This window comes from Aedes aegypti, chromosome 2, assembly GCF_002204515.2.
Source record: "Aedes aegypti strain LVP_AGWG chromosome 2, AaegL5.0 Primary Assembly, whole genome shotgun sequence".
Lineage (NCBI taxonomy): Eukaryota > Metazoa > Arthropoda > Insecta > Diptera > Culicidae > Aedes > Aedes aegypti.
The window spans coordinates 112,768,904-112,791,204 of record NC_035108.1 but is presented as its reverse complement, the minus strand read 5'-3'; the positions used below and the strand labels follow the sequence as shown (position 1 = coordinate 112,791,204).

Below are 22,301 nucleotides of genomic sequence, written 5' to 3'. Positions count from 1 at the left end.
TAAGACACTATTTGCAACAAAAAGTCATTAAAGTCACTTTTTTTTCAAAAAAATTTACACCAAAGTCACTATTTTCGTGATCTGTTGATAATGGAATTTGAGGCTGGGTAAACTTATCAAACGAAAACAACGAGAAATTGATTTTATTTATTATAAAGACAAATTACTTTAATAGTGCCTAACTCACATGAGCGATTCCTCTTCATCGATCCTCTAATGGCTAATAACTTCGCCAAATTAGATAAAACTGTAATATTTCTTGTTAATGAAGCAAGATTTAGTGATTCTTCATCCTACATAAGCATACGCATAAGCATAAGCATGAATGACCGTACAGTTGCTACTCCATGATTGACCAGAATAATCGAAGTTGCACAATTAACCAAGAGATGTACCTTGAGAGTAGCTTTCCATCTTCAATGTACACCTTCAAGAATTCCTAATATTAAAGAGTCGATAACGGCGCCGGCCTCGCCCTTACGGTCATCGGGGAAGGGAAGGAATGTTAGTGTGACATCCATTGTTACTAGAGACCGAGATCACCTCTGCATTTCCATGATTGTCACGGGACGGAGTTGTGTTAGTGAGGAGGGATTATAGCTACATGATCAGGATTCACCTTGGTAAATGATGCGATTCATGCAACCTTAGCTCAAAAAATCACCTATCTGTACACTAAAGACAATGTTAACATACGGTAAGTCGACACTTTTGGTGTCGAACCATTCAAAGGTTATTTTTTGTAATGATAAAAACAAGGGGAAAAGAAAGATATTGTTTGGAGGTTTTCGATGTTTTTTTTTTTGCATTATTATAGAGACTTTCAGTCCTGAGCTGCTTCGTCTTTGACGATTTCAATGGTAATTTACTAGAGTCTATGTCGACACTTACAGTGACGAACTATTCATGTTTTGTTAAATCAATTCATTTAAGTAACATTTTCACCGTTTTCATGATAAAAATACATTTCATAATATATTGTACAAGCATGAAACGAGCTCACCAAATTGATCATCCGTGCTTTATTGATTGTAGCTATTTTAATCAGCATGCTAATTTCACAAAAGCAAAATATCACTCCGACGACGCAAAAACCTGAACTCGTTTGCACTCAGAACGCGTGCAAGCTAAAACAAGAAAAAATACTCCGTCGACGCGGTGACGCAAGATAAAATGTTTTTTTATTTTTTTGTTGAAACAAAGCCAAAAATTAAACCCTCAAGGGCACAAATATAGAGAACCAGACAACGGTTCAAGCTGAAAACTTGATCGACAGTGGGTGACAATTCGATCAAGTCCTCAGCCCGATCCGTAGTCCTGTGCTCCTGAAAATTTGAGGTTAGGATTCAATGCATCTTCACCTTCTGCTTGGGCTTTGACAAAGCACTCCCCAGCAGAATGCGTGCAGAATGAACCGTTTTATTTCGTCTATAGACACTTATTTTCTTCAAAAAAATTGCACCAGCCGAATCTTATATTTCGCGGAGACGATAGAAACGTGACAGATACATTTTCAACACTTCCATTTGCGCGCGCTGCCTACTGCGATCTTAGTGATTCTTCATCCTACAGCAGAAAAATATGTTACGAAAAGAGAATCAGTTTTCTACAATAACGCAAAGAGAGCAACGATGAAGAGAAATCGATGAATGCAAATAATCCCCAATGAAAAAACAATAATGAAATATTGTGTTATTTGGAAATGAGAGTGTCAAGAAATATAAGGATTCCTGGCTAACTTTCTGGTAGGATTTAGATTAATTTTTCATATACTTTTCCAAAGGAAAATTAAAAAAAAATCTGGCGGAAGTTTTGGAGAAGATTCTAGTGAAACTTAGGAAGCGGCTTTGGGCTGAATTGGCTTGTTTAGGAGTATCTTGTATTTTTACATATTCTGATTCCACGTTAAAAACTGAGCCAGAATTCAAAGTTTTATAATTGTCCGTGCCCTGGAACTATTTTTAATACACATATGAATTTAGTATGGAAATCGCGTTTGAATCACCCCAATTTAACTTTGGGACGGGCTGTCATTATGTAAATTAAAATGTCATTTAGTCGACGGAACTACCCTGGCCACGATCACAGGGTTTGACGGTGCCAGAGTAGAAGGTGCACCATAATAATACCCGTCTGTGAAACATATCACCTTCCCAATACTTTGGCACACCTCTAACGGTTCATGATTTATCATGAAACGGCTGCATTCAGGCGGAGGATCTGTTAATATGTTTCGGCATATTATCAGGTCCTCTTCGAACGGAGGGACCGCCAGGGCTCATTAGTTACTTATAAACCAGTGCTGGTTGTTGATGGTTCAGTTCGTTTACCACGAGCTGTAGCATCCTTTGTACTAATCAGTAATGGTTGTTAAGTTTCGAAGCTAACGTGTGATCAATCGTTTTATAATGCAACATAAGAATGGGTGTTTGGTTGAACTGCGCGTAACACTTGTTGTTATTAAATTTAGTGATTGTGTTGGTGCTAATAGTGTGTTTATAATAAAATCTATGGTGATGAAAATTTGAAAATGAAATTGGAAGTGATTCTGATAGTTTTGTTAGAAATATAATGATGATGATGTATAATGATGTATTATTAGAGTTCACTAATTTAATAATCATTTCTCTGAATATAAACATTATTGCCTAGTTCTTCAAACATGCATGATAAAAGTGTTAATAATGACAGCGAGTGCAGAAAAATGGATCGATTTTGTTCTACTGTAACTTTGTTGATAGTGCTAAATTTTAGTTTGAATAGTAATGACTCTACAGCAACAAAAATGATGAAACATTTAAATTGAATATCTTTTAATTACGTAGTAATGCTAACAGATGGTAAATGCTAATAACAATGAATTTATATGAAAATGGTGTGATGTGAAAAGTGATATAATGGAAAGTATATCTGAAGTGTATTACGAAAGTTGATGAGTGATAAACGGTGAAATACGTGATAGTGTCGAAAATAAAAGTGACGGTAGTGAGTGATGAAATAAAAAGGGGAATGAGGACCTTTTAATAAAACTATTTCGTTCTTCACTTTAACCACTCTAGTAGCATTTCAAGCCTTATCATAGTTTGATAGTAGTCTGAAGTACTAGACTGCAAAACTACGGTAAGGGCTGATTGCTGCTAGGGTACACAGTGACCATTTGAGCAACATTGCTTAGGAACGTCTGTGTGATGAACGCAATAGAGGCTTATAAAAGCAAATGCTGGGAAGGAGCTTAGGGCAGATTAAGAGTGCCAGTACTACCCCTATCGCTACCGACAAAAAAAAAAAAAAAAAAAAAAATTTAGTCGACGGAACTAAATCTTTTTTAATTATTTACTATATTAAAATTAAGACATTCAAGCGCAATAATATCGTGTTACACTTAGAAAAATGTGCTGTTTCGATCAAGTTACAAAAAACTGGATTTTTGGCCATAAAATTTGAATAAATTTTGGCGGAAACCAGATAGACTTACTGAATAAATTATTATTATTATCTTTATTATCGAGATTCCGCCGTTGACCGGTAAGTCTCCGCGTCCTGAAGAAATTATTAGTAAATTTTCTGCAGTAATCTTAACCTGTATTCTGAAGAAACCTTATCAAAACTGCTCCGGAAGATATGCCAAATACAATTAGAATTAACAACCAAAAATTCGAAGAGATTTTCAGTAACACGACTTTAGCTACTTCAGGTACTAATTTAGCTACACATTATTTCAGATAATAAACTGTACATTTTTTCATTGATTAGTCCTTGATACTGTTTTTTCCAACTAACGGGTGGTCAGTAAAAAAATGGGAATGATTTCAATACCTTTCTGTAATTAAAGTAAAGAGCGTATTTTTTTCACTCCTTTTTACAAGATTTTTAACATTTTTCATGTCTTCTACAAAGTTGTTAGATATCTTAAAACGCGTGTTTTTGCTGAACATCACACCTGTCTATCTCTTAAAGTAAAGGAATTATCGGTCGAATTCGTTTTAATAAGGCTTATTTGTTTGATAGTAGATAAAAGTTTTTGATAGATAGCTTATAGATAGCTTATAGATAAAAGTTTTTGTCTTTTGCCGAAAGGGAAGATATGGTACTTTCGTTATTTCTAAGAGTTGTATGCGCCATGTTGCGCCGAAGGCAGTTATAGGGGGCTAAAAAACCCCTTGAGAAAAGAGTAATTCATAAATAAATTTGTTACTTCAAAAGATAGTCTGGGAAAAAAAGTTATGATAAAAAATATGATTATTAGGGGCCATTCACATACAACGGCAAATATCTCAAAAAGTATAAGAGATACAGTGACACCTCTATGAGTCGATATTGAAGGGACCATCGACTCATGGAAATATCGAGTCATGGAACAGAAATCCTTTTCGAGGGACCATCTTAGTAACCATGAAATTTTGTTTCTAGTATGGTTCCATGAGTCGATATCGAGTCATGGAACATCGACTCATGGAGGTATCACTGTAGGAAAATCGTGTATTTGACAAAGTTGTTTCAAGTTGGCAATTCTACAACTTTGCCGAGGACACCATATGTCTATCTAAATGTTATGAAAAAAAAGTTTTTCTATCTCACTGCTAGGTGGATTCATCACAAAACTCTTTTCATCAAAATATGCGTTTTCATATACCAAGAAAACTCTCCGAACAAACTAAAACAAACGGTTTTGACGCTATTCAAAAAACGCATGAGATCTATAAAATAAAACATAATGCAACGTAGGGGGGATGTGGACGTCCAGAACCAAAATTCTGTTCAAAACAGCGGGGTTCTGCAAGGTCTTAATGCTTAGCGTTAGGAATTAGATCTTGAAACGGTTCTGGACAATTTAACTGCTGACCAATTCTGCGCAACACAGGGAGCTGGATCCTATTCTTGGCACTTTTGATTCACTTCGGCAGTGATGTTTTTGAAAGCTACTGGGCTCATATTTGATCACAATATGAGTCGTATTAAAATGGTCCTAATGGCAATGCTTCAGACAAATCGGCCGAGAAAAACCCCTATGCCAAAGTGAATCATGGAAGAGATGAAGGATAGCTCTGCAACCTACTTCATCACTTCCCATTTCACTTTTTCTACACTGCTCTGCTTGAGCTGAAAAGTGTTTCAGCTGAACCCTTTCGGTTGATGATTGCTCGGTAAGTGAAGTGAAGCTTCTAGGATCACTTTTCTTAGACATTTGGGTTAATTCTACGAGTGGCGTGAGATGACAATTGTCGGTGTCGTATAGCGAGGTGCCAATTCTCGACTCGAGTGAAGTGACTCGCCATGCAAATCAAATGGAGAGTCACTTCACTCGAGTCGAGAATTGTCACCTCGCTATACGACACCGACAACTGTCACCTCACGCCACTCGTAGAATAAACCCAATTAAGTCAGCAACCCAAGTTTTTATTTATTTATTTAGTTCTACATCAATGGTCTTGATAAAACCTCACCAACAATGTTTCGACAATTCACTCAGTTCATGGCCGCTTGATTGCGACCCACGCTCTTCAGGTCCTGGTATATCTGGTCAAATCACCTAGCTCGCTGCGCTTTACGCCTTCTTGTTCCAACCATAATCGAAGCGAACACCATTTTTCAGGTTTGTTGTACGGCATTCTAGCAACATGCCCTGCCAGTCGTACCCTTCCAGCTTTGGTTCATCCTTCGCCGCCACAAACCGTAGAGGACCACTGGTCTTATATTCGTATTGTGCATATGGTACGAGAGTAAACCTTTTCTTGATCACAGCTTCTTGCGGAGGCCATAGTATGCTTGACTTCAACTGGTCGGCGGTAAGTCAGAGTGGACCAAGTGGCATTTTTTCATATTTTGAGAAAAATGGTTTAAAGTCTAACGCTCTGTAATTTTGGAACTCGTTCAAATTTTGGTTCAATATTTCTACACATCTTTGTGTTACTTTCAAACAATATAATGTGAAGGGATAATAATGAAAAATCATAATACAAACCTCTGATAGAACAATTTTTTGATGAACTATGTGTACTTGGTCACCTCTGACTGAACTAAAGACCACCGTTCAGTGAGTTGGTTCACTCTGACTGAACAATTTCTAGGAAAATAACAATCATATAATGCTTGCACGGTCAAACTGGGTGCATATCTTTAAGATAAAGCAGATTATCAAGACCCTTCGACACAAGTATCGTAAATTTTTCAATAATTTATTTGTCAATACCGAAATCAGTGGCATTACGATAGCTTGAAAATTAAGGTTTTGCAGGGTCAGTGCATTGAAGACCAGAAATATTCAAATATGTGTTCAGTCAAAGTGGACCAAGTAAAAATCTCGAGTATCGACCAAAATATACTGGTCCAAAAAGCGGGTTCTAGCATATTCCAGACATACACCAAAGCACTACCATAAACTTCTATCGGTCTCTGAAATTGACTCAAAAATGCAATAATCAATAAGTTTATTGTTTTTCAACACTTGGTCCGCTCTGTCTGAACAGAAATTGTTGCAATTTCTGACCACCCATCCAAATATGGTAAATGGTTAAACACCAAAATCAAATGCATCGAATTAAGTAAAATTTATATATTTCTATTGATTGATAAGATGAAGAATCATTCGATGTCGAAAAATCTGGCAAATCTCTTGAAATGTTTTTCATTACATCGTATTCCTTAGAGCGCTGATCATTTTCGCTATTATGGCACTTGGTCCACTCTGACTGCACACTTTTATTATTGATCGTCCAAATTAAATTTGTTACATATCTCTCGCAGTTTACAGCATCTATCAAATCTGGTCAAAGTGAAACGGAGGTAACGTAATTTCGCATCTAATGAGAGAATAATCCAATTTTCCCAAGTTTTGTACTTGGTCCCCTCTGACTTAACGCCGACCAACTGACTAACATTATTATCAGCCTTCAGCAAGGATCCAAGTTAGACGAACTCGTCGACCATCTCGAACGTACCCTGGCTATCGTAACACTACTTCCTGGGCGAGCCCCGTCGTGCTCGGCACTATATATAAGCATGTACTTTGTTTTGGACGCATTCACTCCAGTCCAACTATTGCTGCCTCGCGTTTCAGGCGGGTGTACAGGTCTGTCACCTTTTCAAATGTTCGACCAGCAATTTTCATATCATCGCAAAGTGAACAAATTGACTGGATCTCGTGAAAATCGTACCCCGGCTGTTGAGACTGACTCTCCGTAGTACACCTTGTAGCGCGATATTGAACAACAGGCACGAAAGTCCATCACCTTGTCTTAGTTCCTGATTGGATTCAAACTAACTGGAATGTTCGCCTGAAATCTTCACACAATTTTGCAATTTTCCATCAGAAAAGCTGTTCTCGTCCATAATTTGCCAAATCGATGATAAGGTGTTGCGTTGGGACCTGGTATTCACGACATTTTTGGAGGATTTGCCGTACAGTAAAGATCTGGTCCGTTGTCGATCGGCCGTTAACGAAGCCGGCTTGATAACTTCCCACGAACTCGTTTACTACAGGTGACAGACGACGGAAGATGATCTGGGATAATACTTTATAGGCCGCATTTAGAATGGTGATCGCTCGAATGTTATCACAATCTAACTTGTCGCCTTTCTTGTAAATGGGGCATATTATCCTTTCCTTTCCTTCCACACCTCTGGTAATTGTTCTGTTTCCCTGACTGTGCCTATTAGCCGGTACAGACAATCTTTATGAGTTTAGCTCCAATAGAAACCTTACCAGCAGCTTTATTGTTCATGAGCTGGTGAATGACATCCTTAACCTTTACGGTACCGGCCTCCGACAAGGCATTTTCAAATAGCTGCCATTTCGTCAATTTCCATTCGATTTTTTAAAAACCAGCGTCAGTTTACTTTAAAAATGTTTCAGTTATTTGTCATAAATGGAGAATGCTGAATACGGAACCATGCCGGAGATATTCCGGTTTGTACTGGGGTCACGAGGGTGCCTAATTTGGGAAATGTGATTATTTTCTGTTTATTTCAGTAACAACACTGAAGTTTTTATGTAAAACATAAGATAATGATCGATTGTCATAATTTCAACATGATTTGAATAAGTGGACCGTTCCGGAAAATCGTAGCCGGTTCCGCCAGGGCCAGTTTGGGGACATTTCCGTTTCATGTCCAAAACATACCGTGCGACGTTTCAATCTTCGTGAATTCTAGAGAACATGTCTATAAAAGAAGAAAAACTGCAGTACAAACAGATGTGACCACTCCAGATCCTGGCAAAGGTTCCACGAGGGCCTATTTGGGGACATTTCCGTTTTATGTCCAAAACAAATTTCAATAGATTTGGCCACTCCAGAGCACCTGACACAGGTTCCGGCAGGGCCTGTTTGAAGACATTTCCGTTTTTTTTTGTCGGAAACATACCGTGCGACGTCTCAATCTTCGTGAATTCGAAAGAACTTATCAATAATAGAAGAAAAACACGGTATAAACAGATGTGGCCACTCCAGATGTCCTGGCACAGGTTCTACGAGGGCTTCTTGGAGCACATTTCCGTTTTATGTCCAAAAACATACCGTGCGACATCTCAATCTTCATGAATTCTGAAGAACTTGTCAATACATGAAAAATAAACACGGTTATGGAAGATTTAGCCACTTAAGAGCTTCTGGCACAGGTTCCACGAGAACCTCTTTGAGGACATTTCTGCTTTTTGCCCAAATATAGCGTGTGATGTCTCAATCTTTGTGAACTGGAAAGTACATGTCAATTGAAAAAGAATTAGCTTATTATCAACTGATGTGGTCACTCCATAGCTCCAAGTACAGGTTCCGCAAGGGCATCCTTGGGGACATTTCGGTTTTATATCCATAACAAACCGTGTGACGTGTCAATCTTCGTGAATGCAAAAGAACATGTCAATTAATGAAGTATGAACTAGGTATCAACTAATTAGGTCACTGCCAACCCAGTAAACACAAACTCGTATACGATAGCGCATAAGAGTACAAAAGTGGAGGCGATATACGTACACGTGTCTTTAGACCGCATGCAAAATGTACGTACTTATATCACCTCCACATTTGTACTCTTATATCCTGTTACATACGATCGTGTGTTCACTGGGAAGCACCTGGTACTGGTTTCGCCAATGCCTCTTAGGGGACATTTCAGTTTCATGTCTAAAACCTATTGTGCAACGTTTCAATCTTCATGAATTCGACAGAACATGGCAATTAATGAGGAATAGACCCTGTAATTCCACTCCTGAGCATCACGTACAGGTTCCAGAAAGGCCTATTTTATGACATTACCGTTATTTGAAGGAAAAAATATGTCAATAAATGAAGAATGATCTCGCTACCAACAGATCTGACTACTCCAGAGAACAAGGAATAGGTTTCGCCGAAAACCTTTTTTGAAAATTTTCCGTTATTTGAACAAAACATGATGTGCCAAGGGTAAAACATAATGAAAATTCTGAAATAAATCTAGGATAAAATACATACAAACTGATGTGGCTTCTCTTCACTGATGCAGTCTTAGGCAGGATCTTTCTGAACAGATGTTTTCCACGATTTTTGGAAAATCTGTTATGCAGATCTTCATGAATACGCCAGGAATGCACTGTGCAACTAGTTAAAACTCAGTAGAAAGCTGATAAGAAAACTAACAAGGAATCCACCAGAACTTTGTTTCGAACATCATCAGAAATTTAACAAGAATCCAAGGATTGTTACCAAGAATCTATTGTAAACATCGAAGAAAATTTTCTATTAATTACTCAGTTTTCTCAATAAATTTGTTGATAAAAACTTAAAAAAAATTCGCTTTGGAACTCATCATGAATACAACATAAAAACAGTCTTATGATTTATGAAATCCCTTTGGCTTACTGACCTTTGGCATGTTTACTGCGAATAATTGATTCAACAGTATAAAAATAGAACAACCTATTGCCCGTTTAAAGAAGATTGAACTCGACCAAACGTCGGTTCCGTAAATCGCTTATTCATGAATGGAGGAATTCCACGTGCAACAGAACAAAAACTTTGCTTAGAATATGTTAAGGATTTCATCAGAAATTAAACAATAATCTTGCCAGCAATTATCTAATTTGGAACCCATTCGAGATTTCATCTATCACCCGCAAAGGATTTTCCTACAAATTAGTGTTCGGTCCATCTATTGTGTCGCTTGCCCCTACGGGGGAGAGCGATGCAATAGAAATCAGACGTACCCGTTTCGCGCAGTGCGAAGAAAAAGTTGTGTAACCCAGTTATAAATGATTGGCCCATCGCTCCAGCTGGAGCGAGCGATGGGACCGGAAACACTCACTAATCCAATGTACTGTCCAAGACAATTGTGGAGATGCAGAGGTATATTCAGTCTTTGAACTCTCGATTCGTGCTCTTTGAGAATGATAAGCCAATCCCAAACCCCATTCATCAAATCTCTACTGCAACTACGAAGCGGTCATCTATGCTTGAGCTCATGCTCATTATCCGCAAGGGTTTTACTTACAAATTATTCATGCATTTTTCTTTTTTTTAATTATTTTTGAAGCTTGAAACTTAATAAGCCAGTTCATTCGCCCCAATTCAAATTGTATTGCTTTGGAGTGGCCAAATCTTTGTTTATTGACATGTTCCCTCGAATTCATGAAGATTGAGACGTCGCACGGTATGTTTCCGACAAAAAACGGAAATGTCCTCAAAGAGGCCCTGGCAGAACATGTGTCAGGTGCTCTGGAGTGGCCACATCTATGGATATTTAGTTTATTCTTCCTTTATTGACATGCTCTCTCGAATTGAAGAAGATTGAGACGTCGCACGGTATGTTTTGGACATAAAACGGAAATGTCCCCAAACTGGCCCTCGCGGAACCGGCTACGATGTTCCGGAACGGTCCACTTATTCAAATTATGTTGAAATGATGACAATTGATCATTATCTCACGTTTTACATAAAAACTTCAGTGTTGTAACTGAAATAAACAAAAAAATAATCACATTTCCCAAATTTGGCACCCTCGTGACCCCAGTACAATCCGGAATATCTACGGCATGGTTCCATATTCAGCATTCTCCATTTATGACAAATAACTGAAACATTTTCAAAGTAAACTGACGCTGGTTTTTAAAAAATCGAATGGAAATTGACGAAATGGCAGCTATTTGAAAATGCCTTGTCGGAGGCCGGTAACGTAAAGGTTAACCTCCCTCAAAGTACACGGGAAAAAAATCTGTGGTAAAAATAACTATTTTAGCTGACTACGCCCATTCTTAAAACTACCATGGAAATTCAGACCAATTTACTATGTTTACGGTATACCCCACCGCATTACTGGTACATTTGACAGAAATAAATTACAACAATCTGATTCCAACTACAGACATGGTAAAATCATGCGCATTTCTGGTTTGCTGAAAATTGCCGGTGCGAGCGCTTAAGTTAACCCCCTAAAATGGTAGTTTTTACCGCACATTTTTTTTGCGTGTAGGGGCTGGTTGATTCCTATCGTCCGCAGTACTGACAGAGACATTTCCGCTGATTTATTGATCCTTATTGCCTGCACTCTCAGTACATTTCAGATGTACATAAAAGTACTGCTTCTAGCTTTCGATCACTTCAAGTTTTTTTAACGGGTATTTGTTGTTCTCTGGATGAAATATAACTCTTTTGATTATAAAGTTGACCTAACACAAAAATCCCACTTTTAAAAAGCTCTCAATTGCTTGGAAATTAAGTATTTGCAAATCGCATAGAGACATTTTTATAAAAAAACGTTAGCGGAATTTTAATATTTTTACAAAATTGATTGATAAGCATCCTTCCCTTTTATCATTTCCAGCGATGACGAGACCAACCCACTGGTCGCGCTCCGCAAGCGTCAGATGGAGGACGCCAAGGACGATCTTCACGCGTACCTCGACCTGCAGCAGATGGCCGCGGCCCAGAATCCTCAGTTGCACTACCAGGCCCAGCAGGCCAAACTCCAGCAGCAATATCCTCACGCACAACACCAAGGTTACCACCCGGGGCAGGACATGGCCATGCACCACCTCCAGTCACAACACGGGCCAGGTCAACCGGGCCACCATGGAGGTCAACATGGGCACCGTGGTGGCGATGGACATCACCCGGGTCCAATGGGTCCGAACCCTATGGCTGCAGCCCAAGCCATGCGCGCCAGTCTGTCCCAACCCACTCCGGCCGAATCTCCCATACCGGCTTCCAACGTTGAAGTTTCGTACAATGTCCCGAAACGCCAGCGGCTCAACTTTGACATGGACGAGGCAGGATCCGTGTCGAACTACAACCTCAATCGTACCGTCAAATACCAGAACAACCTGGATCATTCCGTCAATCTGGATGAGCACGGAGCATTCGGACTTTATGTCGGAGAAATTCTCCGAAAACTCCCGGAACGGTTGGGATCGGTAACGTCGCTGAAGATCATGCAATTGTTGCATGAAGCACAAATCCAATCGTTTGATTTGGCAACGTCTGCCAATGCTAACTCCACCAACAGCACCAACGGAACCAGTAATGCGAGGAAGGACAGCTCGGCCAACAGCTCTGCCAGAAGCGACGAGCGGAAATCAACCGAAAGCAACGAAAGTGCGAGCAAGGAATAAAACCGCGCCATCAGAATGCCATTGGATTCTTCTTAGCCTGAAACAAAAAAACGTGTATTTATTTTATATAAACAGTAATAGCAGTAAATGATCGTTTAGAGATTAACAATCGATCATCAAACCGGAATTCAGAACAAAAAAAAACATTCGACTAGGTACTGGTTGCATTTTTCTAGAGACGGAAAACGGGAACGTATCTGTGAGAAGCATTTCATTTCAACCACCCAGATCCCAAATGAAAATTGAATTCGTCATTTTGATTAGGTACGTGAAAATGGGATTCATATTCATGTTTTGCCGAAGCGGTTGATCCGTCACACACAATGACCATCATTATTCCTCAATTTTCGTAGTTCAATAGAGTTATTTTAGAGATTCTTTTTTTTTTCGTAGGAATAAGCATCGGAGAGTAATTAAATGCTATTTAGTGAATATCTTGAAACCATGATTTAACATATTCGACAGAAACTATATACAAAGAAACATTATAAAATAATCCCAATAAATGTGAATTATGTTAAAGAAAGGGCGTCTGCATTTCTATCCTACGCGTAGAGTTGAAAGAACAAGGCTGGCCACCGAATTTTTATTTCGAAATTCCTTCTTTTTCACCGGGTTTCAAATGTGTATTTTTTTTTAATTAGAATCATTTCGATTTCTAATTTTTCGATTTTCTACTTCATGCAATAATGTAAACTTCTTTGTCGTTTAAGGTGATTATAAAACGAAGCCAAACTTTGAATTTTCAAGTGCACAAGACGAGAGTATCTGATAACAGTTCGCGTTGAAAACCAATCAAATTGCTTGCTTGCTGGTGGTGACCAATGGGATTGATTTTCTACGTGGAGCGCTGTATGGTTCTCAAGTCTTGTGCTCTTGAAAATTTGAGGTGTGGCTTCGTTCTATAATCACCTTAAGGTTTTATGATAAAAAAATAAAAATTATTGAAAAGAGCTCGAGGTCTTGAGCCTTTTTTCGGAAACGTTGCTGTTGAGCCCATTTTAGCCCGCCCACGTAAACTAACACCACTATCAAGAAGATTAGTGTTAGCTCTTCCTGATAGTGGTATTGGTGAGTGTGATCTAGTTGAATTGAGCCCCACAGCGTCTTGCAAAGCCATTGTTTACCAATGTCGATGTGCCCTTTTGAAATGTTTGTCCAGAATTACTAGATATGAAAATACGTTCTATGTGGACTTTATTCAATTTAGAATATAAGGAACTGCAGTAATTTTAAATATTACTTAACAGTTATCTTTCCATGATAAGACTTGATTGCCATAAACGGTTAAATAGATGGCGCATAGAAGATTACACTTCTGTTTTTTATACGAGACGAATATAAGCTTTGTATGGGTTAGTATTCAATATTTATAATATCAGTCGGAAGAAAACTCGTAAAACTCAAGCATAGCATAGCATAGACTGACTGTACATGTCAATGGTTGCTACTCCGTGATTGATCGGAACTGGTAAGAATTGCACTACGATCCAAATGAATAAGGGATGGGAGTTTCCGCTTACTCTCGAAGTGCAATTTTAGCAGATCTAATATTTTTGATCAATAACGGCGCCGGCCAAGTCCTTACAGTCAGTTGGGATGGGGAAGGAATGTTAGGGTGTAATGATTGTTGCTTCTAGAGATCGAGAATACCTCTGCATCTCCACAATCACCACGGGTGTTTATTAGTGAGGGAGGAAAAGATCTGGGAGTCACCTCTGGTCGATGATGCGATCCATGGACAAGGGGGATATATACGACTTATATTTAAAGCTAGTTTTGTATTTTTGTCTCGAGAAGTTTTTGGTAGAAGCTTTAAAAAATACGTCAACATATATAATGTCGAACAATTCAAAAGATGTTTTTATTAATGACGAAAACTGAAAATTACATGTATATATTTTAAATTATATGAAACAGGAATAATGCCGACACTTGTAGTGACGAACTATACATAGTTTGTTTGAAAACTACATATGAGTATTACTGTGCATTTTGTCTCGATATGGTAGAAGTTTTTAAAGAATACGTCAACATTCACAATGTCGAACAATTCAAAAGATATTTTTTAATAATGTCAAAAAGAGAAAAATATATGTATATTGAAATTGTATAAGAAAAAAGCATAATGCCGACACTTATAGTGACGAACCATACAAAGTTTGTTTTAATATTACTTAAAAGTTACGCTTTCAAGAAAATATGTGTTATCACAAGCATGAAACGAACTCACCAGTTGGTAATCCATCCTCGACTGAACACAAAACTGACACTGACAGCAAAACTTCTTGGCGTTCCGACAACAGACCGTCTTGCTTGTGCCTTCCCAAATACCTACCCAGCAAGACGCTCCAAATCAGAGAAAAAAAAAAACAAAAATTTTCGGAGACGAAAACACGCGCGAAACGGTGAGCAAAATCTATCCGACGACTAGAGTGTCCATCCCGGGACATCTCGGGACAAGAAATCCCGGGATTTGACAAATTTCGGGATTTCCCGTTTCCCGGGAAATTTGTTCTGACATCCCGGGAATCCCGGGATTCCCGAAATTAACGTAGAAGTGAATGAAAAACACTTAATTTCAGTGAAAAACAATGACGATCTTCCTTACTATCAAACCATATTTGATAAAATAGAAAAGCATAATGGAAAAAAGAATAAACTAGTAATTACTTTCATGAAACGGCCAATTTATCAAGTAAGAAACATATATTTTCATTTGTCTAGTTGATTTTAATGCTTTTCTCTTTAACATGTGCCGTTTTTATAAGCCTAGATTTAGAAAGCAAATTTGATAGTGTTTAACATTGAATGTTGACCGTTTCACAAGGTGATGGTTAATCACAGAGAATATGATTGAAAGGTAATCTTTGACTTGTTTACTTTGAATTACACGCTTATAATTTGTGAATATCTGGCAGATTTTATTATGATTTATCTTTCGACAAATTGAACTCTTAAATTTGAAATTTCGGGTTATCTAGTTGTGTAGCATTAAGGGAACGAATTGTCAGTTTTTAAGCATGATATTCTACAATACCTTCAATGATATTTAATCGTTTCTTTTGTTCTAAAATGTTGATTGTCTAAAACATGCTTTAATATTATGACTTAGTTTTTTAGCCATACTTCCATTCATAAGTGTTATAGAGAATTTGAAAAAAAAAAACCCGTAATCAGTCAAGCTAAGTTTTGGTTTTTACCTTAGTTACTTCATCAGAATAAGAAAGTTATATGTGAAATGTTATTTGATATAATCAGCATATTATCTTAGAAAGTTACATTATCTGCTCATTTCATTATAAAAGAAACATCGTGTTGTTGAATTTGTACTTCCATTTTAACCAAAATACAAGTTTTATTGTAATTTAAGAAATCCCGGGATCCCGGGATTTCCCGGGACAAGCTGAGATTTTTGTCCCGAATCCCGGGACAAGCAAAAAGGCCGGGAAATGGACACTCTACCGACGACGCAAAACCGAACCGTCCTGCTTGGGCTTCACGAAGCACTACCCAGCAAGACGCTCCGAAACAGGAAAAAAAATCTATCGGACGACGCAAAACCGAACTCCACATCATCGTATTAAGTGATCGGGGTCAGTGTTGCCACATTCCTATCTGTACCGAAGGCTCAAAAATCTTTTTTATCTGTACCATAGATTCCAAAAATCTGTACCCAAAATCTGTACCACATCTAATAGAAATTGTTGAAAAAACTCTTAAAATCCTAATGAACTTGGAAGTTTATCATAGTTTTTATTGAAATAATTTCACTTGTAATATAATTATTATTCAATTCTATGAAAATTGTATCTTTCAATTATAGTTTTGTGGAAATTAGTTCCAAATACCACGGTTTTTTTCGGATTTTGTGTCACAAAATTACCAATTCCAAAAATCTGTACCAATCTGTACTTTTTCGTGAAAATCTGTAATCTGTACCGTACATAATCTGTACCAAAAACTATCAAAAAATCTGTACCTTTCCAGATAAATCTGTACTTGTGGCAACACTGATCGGGGTATTAAGTGAAATCTGCCACTCCACTCATGACCATCCAACCAGCGTACACAACAAATCATCCGATGCCCTATCAGTCGGAAGAAAACTCGTAAAACTCAAACACATGAACTCCGGAAAACAAACTCTTTATAGAATTTTTAGCGCAATTCCTGTTCACGAGGAATTTATTAGCCAAAATTAATTGAAGATTCTAAAGTAGAGGAACAGAACGAATTACTTGAAGCATTTTTAACAAATCTGTGGACTAAATCGAGGGAAAAATTTCGATTGTAGACAACACTGCGGCGGAATTCTCGAAAAATCGTGGATTTTCAGTACATTCTAAAAAAAAAATGTGGCGGTGCTCAAAACTCGAAAACTATGTGGCTGATTTTTTGTAAAATTAAACCCTGAGTTAAATCGCAGACAGACGTTCAAGTTAGACTCAGCCACTTGTGTAAAAACATGGCCGCCACAAATCGCCAAGTGGCAATAAGCTAAGGCCGATGGCATACCGAAAGAGAAGAGAAGTGAAGTGAAGTGTTGGCGAAAAGAGAAGAGAAGAGGTAAAAATGGTATGGCATACTGGGAGAGGTTTCGAAAGAGTTTCAATGCGCTCCGTGTTTTCATTGATTTTGTGCTTCGGCAACAGCATGCTGCCCGCGACCAGAGAGAGAGCGCGCACGGCTGCTTTATTCGGTTTCTTCTCCTTTCCCATGTCCCATTCGCATCAGCAGAGGCCTGTAAAGGCGACTCTGTAGAATGTAGCAAGTTTGTTAAAATCATTTCTCATCAAGCAGGAAGACTGCTTCTCGATGGCGTGCGAAGAAAACCATTTAAATCACTAAGCATGTTTATTTTTCGTCATCATCCGCACTCAAGTCAGCTAGAAATTAAAATGTAGGGCCGATACAACTTGGATGAAACAAGCAGAAATAGCAATCATAGGCTATCATTCAGAGTATATACCATGACCCCACAGTTATGGATCAAATAGTATGGAGTCCAACCTATAAAATTCAATAAAACTACATAGTAAACGTAATTTAAAGCACGAATTGAATCGTTTCAAATTGGATCTTCATATAGTAAACTGTTTTGAATGTAATATTTACATAGGATTGCATAAAAATTAAAAATTGTATCGGTTTCTGAAAACCATATTATGGATCAATTTTCATATTATGGATCAAATTATGACACATTACGAATCAGTGCGCAAAATCAAGAGATTTTCAACTCAATGCATCTGTTTTGCTTGATTTGACGAAAGTTAACAATGTGTCACATATTACTGCAAAAAAATAGCAGTATTAGTGCTGGAAACAACGGTAAAATGCCCTTTTTTGTGATACTGCATTGTAGTAACTGAGACATGAACTGTTTTCGCTCCATACCAAGTTTTCCACCCATTTTTGTCTGCTAAAAAACGAAATTGACAAACCTTGATGTTTTATTAGTTTTATCCTTAGTGCTTTTGTCTAAAAATGTCGAATCCAATGCTTAAAATGGCAGAAATCTACACTCTTTGGATGTGATCCATAACTATGGTAACCAATCATTTCCTGGTCCATATTATGGATCACTAGTTAGAAGTGCTAATATTTGGTATTTAGAATCAACAAAAATGTTTTCCAATGATGAATTCATACTGAATCGAAGCGAACAAGCATGCTTTATGCTATAACATTTGAATTTTACCACCTGTGGGAGCTTATGAATGCTGACGGCACTTCTTACAGAAAACGATCATACAATGATAGCTGTGTGGTACCAACTAAACATTTGTCAAATACACCGTTATTTAGCGGTTGAATGTTGTGCTTGACATTAAAAATGGTAGAAGACAAATAGTATAACATGGGAAAAATATGCTTTACGTCAACGTTTATGTTTTAGGCAAGTTATTCGATGTTGAACGCCAAAGTGATCCGTCACTGTGGGTGATCCGTAACTGTGTGGGCATGGTACAACATAAAAATTGGAAAAAATATAACAGAATAAATAAGTTGTTGTTAATCTGATTGAATACACGATTGACTACATTAATTAAATAACCAATGAATAGATTTTCGTGACATAGTTTTTAAATATGAATCACTATCACATATTATCAAAACAACTACTAAAAAGTTAAATTAATTAATTCAAGAGAACAAAAATAAATCAAAACATATATGGTAATGGTTGTGTATAATGATGATAGCTATCAAGCCGACTGGTATATATATATGGAACATAAATTGACTCTAATCTGTTTACATTTTTTTCGAACAAAACTTGATATAAACAATGCTCTTGAAACTTTAACGAATTCCATAGTTGAAGCCAGGAGCATTGCAGTTCCGAAATGTGAAGTAAAATTTGAATACGTGATTATAGACTATGATGATAAACCGTCTTAAAAAAAACGTGAGGAGAAGGCAATTTCAACGCACAACGTTTTTCTCAATTAAGAAACAAAAACTTTTGAAAATAAAATTTCTCAATTGTACCTTGGCTCTTTTGGAAATTATCTAAAATTTTGAAAAAAAAAACCTCAGAAGCCAATACCGGCATTGGAAGAAGTAAACAAATTACTATTAACTAATTGCGAAAAAACTCAAAAACTTGCTATGCAGTTTGAAAGCGCGCAGAATTTTAATTAAGGACTAGTCCAATAGAAAATCAAGTTCTTCAAAATAGACTTCGAAAATATTCTCAATCAAGAGAACGTTTTCGAAAATTCCTGGGATACTGATTTGGAAGAAATTAGTACTATAATTTAAAAATTCAAAATATGAAAGCTCCTGGCGATGATGGAATTTTTTACATCCTCATCAAGAAAATTCCCGAAAGTAGCTTATCATTCTTAGTTGATATTTTTAACAAATGTTTTCAGTTAGCATATTTTCCTGACAAATGAAAAAATGCTAGGGTTGTACCAATAGGCCAGGAGAAGTGGATGAACTTGTCATTCATTTTTCTGTCAATTCTCATACAAAATCTACTTTTTCTCTGACAGGAATTCACTCTAGGTGAACCACTTCCCCTGGCCTATTTAAAAACAAGACACAAATCCTGCAGAAGCTTCCAGCTATCGTCCAATCAGTTTGCTTTCCTTCATCAGTAAACATTTTGAAAAAGTCATTTTGAACAGAATGATGGCCCACATCAACGAACATTCATTTTTTGCCAATAAACAGTTTGGATTCCGCCATGGACATTCGACCACTCATCATCTTTTACGTGTAACAAATTTGATTCGTTCCAACAAATCTGAAGGCTATTCTACTGGTCTTGCTTATCTAGATATAAAAAATGCATTCGACAGTGTTTGGTACTGAAGGCTTGATCGTAAAATTGAAAAACTTTAATTTTCCAACATACATTGTTAGAATAATTCAAAGTTATCTGTCAAACCGTACACTTATGCTTAATTATCAGAACTCCAGGTCTGAAAGACTTCCTGTAAGAGCTGGTGTCCCCAAGGCAGCATTTTGGGACCAATATTATACAATATTTTCACATCTGACTTACCTGAGTTAACTCAGGGATGTCAAAAATCTTTGTTTGCGGATGACACAGGCCTCTCCGCCAAAGGACGAAGCCTGCGTGTCATCTGTAGTCGATTGCAAAAAAGTTTGGATATTTTTTCTTCATACTTGCAAAAATGGAAGATTTCTCCTAATGCTTCCAAAACTCAACTAATAATATTCCCACATAAACCAAAAGCTCTTTATTTGAAACCTTCAAGTAGACATGTTGTCACGATGAGAGGGGTTCCAATAAATTGGTCAGATGAAGTTAAGTATCTAGGGCTCATGCTAGATAAGAATTTAACTTTCAAAAATCACATTGAGGTCATTCAAGTCAAATGTAACAAATATGTAAAATGTCTCTATCCCATTATTAATAGAAAATCAAAACTTTGTCTTAAGAACAAGCTTTTGATATGCAAACAAATTTTCAGGCCAACCATGTTGTATGCTGTACCAATATGGACTAGCTGTTGTAATTGTAACCAGGAAGAAAGCTCTTCAGAGAATTCAAAATAAAACACAGAACACACAGAAGAAATATATGTAATATTTGAAATGATACTTATAAAGAAATTTAAAAAATGATATCTATCAAGCCTACCGAATATTTTTTCAAAAAAGGTTATAATTTTCGAGAATTTTGAAATTGAATGCCTTTTTCCACACAAAATTAAATTATTAAACTTCTGCTGTTATGAACGAATAATTTCTTTAAATTCACTTAACACTTCAGTCGTCACGATGTTGTATTTTGTACAACACTATTGAAAAAAAAAACTCGCTTTTCGTCCTCAACAGCAGTGTGGTGGTTTTGACGGTGGTGAACCGCGCGACGACTGGAAGATTAAACAATACACTAGTTATAGATATAATATCATGTTTGTATTGCGAATCTTTACTTAAATCCGCAGACTGTCCAACAAGTTGCGCGCCGGTGGCCCATGCGCCGAGTTGTGCGCCAGCCAAAAAGTAAATAAAGAAATGTCAAAATATCTCGCCGAGGAAGTGAATCACTTTTAGGGTTCGAGTCCTAAACTGGAGAGCGATCATAATTGTTTTATCGATACAAAACCTACGGAATAAAATTGTTCGTATACCTTCTTGTGTTCAAGTTGCAGGCGATTGCAATCGTTTTGATCGACCCACAACTCGGCGCATAATCGATCGGCGCGCAACTTATTTGGTGGTCTGCGGTTTTGAGAAAAGATTCGCAAAGTGCCCAACTAGTACCAGACCATGGCGCGTAACACTCGAAGTAAGGAGGAAGTGATCGAAATGCTAAAAACTCTCGAGAAGCTCAATATCTATGGAATGAAATAGTATGTTAATTGCATACCTTTTCTACGAGTACTGTAAATGTTTATGGGAATCTTTTCTAAGCTTGAATCATCGATATTATAAACAAGATCACGAATAGTTCCAATTGCAGTTAATTTTTAAGTAAATATTGATTTTCCGAACGAGTAATAATCGATCAAATTTGAGAGCAATTTCCCGTTTTATTAAAGTAAAAGCTATGGTTTTAATGATTGATAACAAATCGACTCTCTTATTTATAAGTCGTGGAACATTGTGGTTTCCTTTTTTTTTCTACGGAATGGCAGAGTGATAATTTTGAGTTGCGGAATTTTATTGTATAAGATCAGTTCAGTGGTACAAAGCACACATTTTTTTTTCAAATATAAAAAAGAACTTTTCTTTTGTGTTTGTTAATTTAGTTTACTCCCAACTGTTTTCATCAGTTCGAAATTCACGCGCAATATTAGTGCTGCCAATAATAGTTCAAATTATCTTCAAGCGTTTTCGCGCGTCGAAGCACCATACGAACTGCTTTCACGCTTGATCACACTTTCCATCCCTCTTCGCATCGCTTCAGTATGCCAGGTAAGCGCGATTTTCATACAAGATGCATGGAGAGACCTTCAACGCGTACGCTCCTCTTTCACATCCTCGCTTTCTGTCTGTACTAAGTAATATAGTTTGAGATTTTATCAAACATGCCTTGTCGATTTTTTATATACCGCATTGACAAGTGATCCACAAGGAGCAAGTTTGTTTTACGTAAGCCATAGTGTTGCACAAAATATCTAGATATTTCACAAAATTTTATTGAACTGGTGCTTGATATTGGATCGTAATCAAGAACTCTAGGAAGATTTCCTGTTTTTTGAGGCGTTTTACAAACAGTTACTTATCCGAT

At 37.2% G+C, this 22,301-nt stretch overlaps 1 protein-coding gene across 2 annotated transcripts in view; it reads left to right on the top strand.

The window, feature by feature from the left end:
* The window catches only part of LOC5571696 (putative mediator of RNA polymerase II transcription subunit 12), a 99,427-nt gene extending 86,324 nt beyond the window's left edge, over nucleotides 1–13,103 (top strand). For both annotated transcript variants that reach the window (XM_001659789.2, XM_021842010.1), the window contains exon 3: nucleotides 11,791–13,103. In XM_001659789.2, coding sequence (XP_001659839.2) covers nucleotides 11,791–12,577 — 787 coding nt within the window. In that variant the 3' untranslated portion in view covers nucleotides 12,578–13,103. The remainder of the gene's footprint in view (nucleotides 1–11,790) is intronic.
* Nucleotides 13,104–22,301: the final 9,198 nt, after the last annotated feature.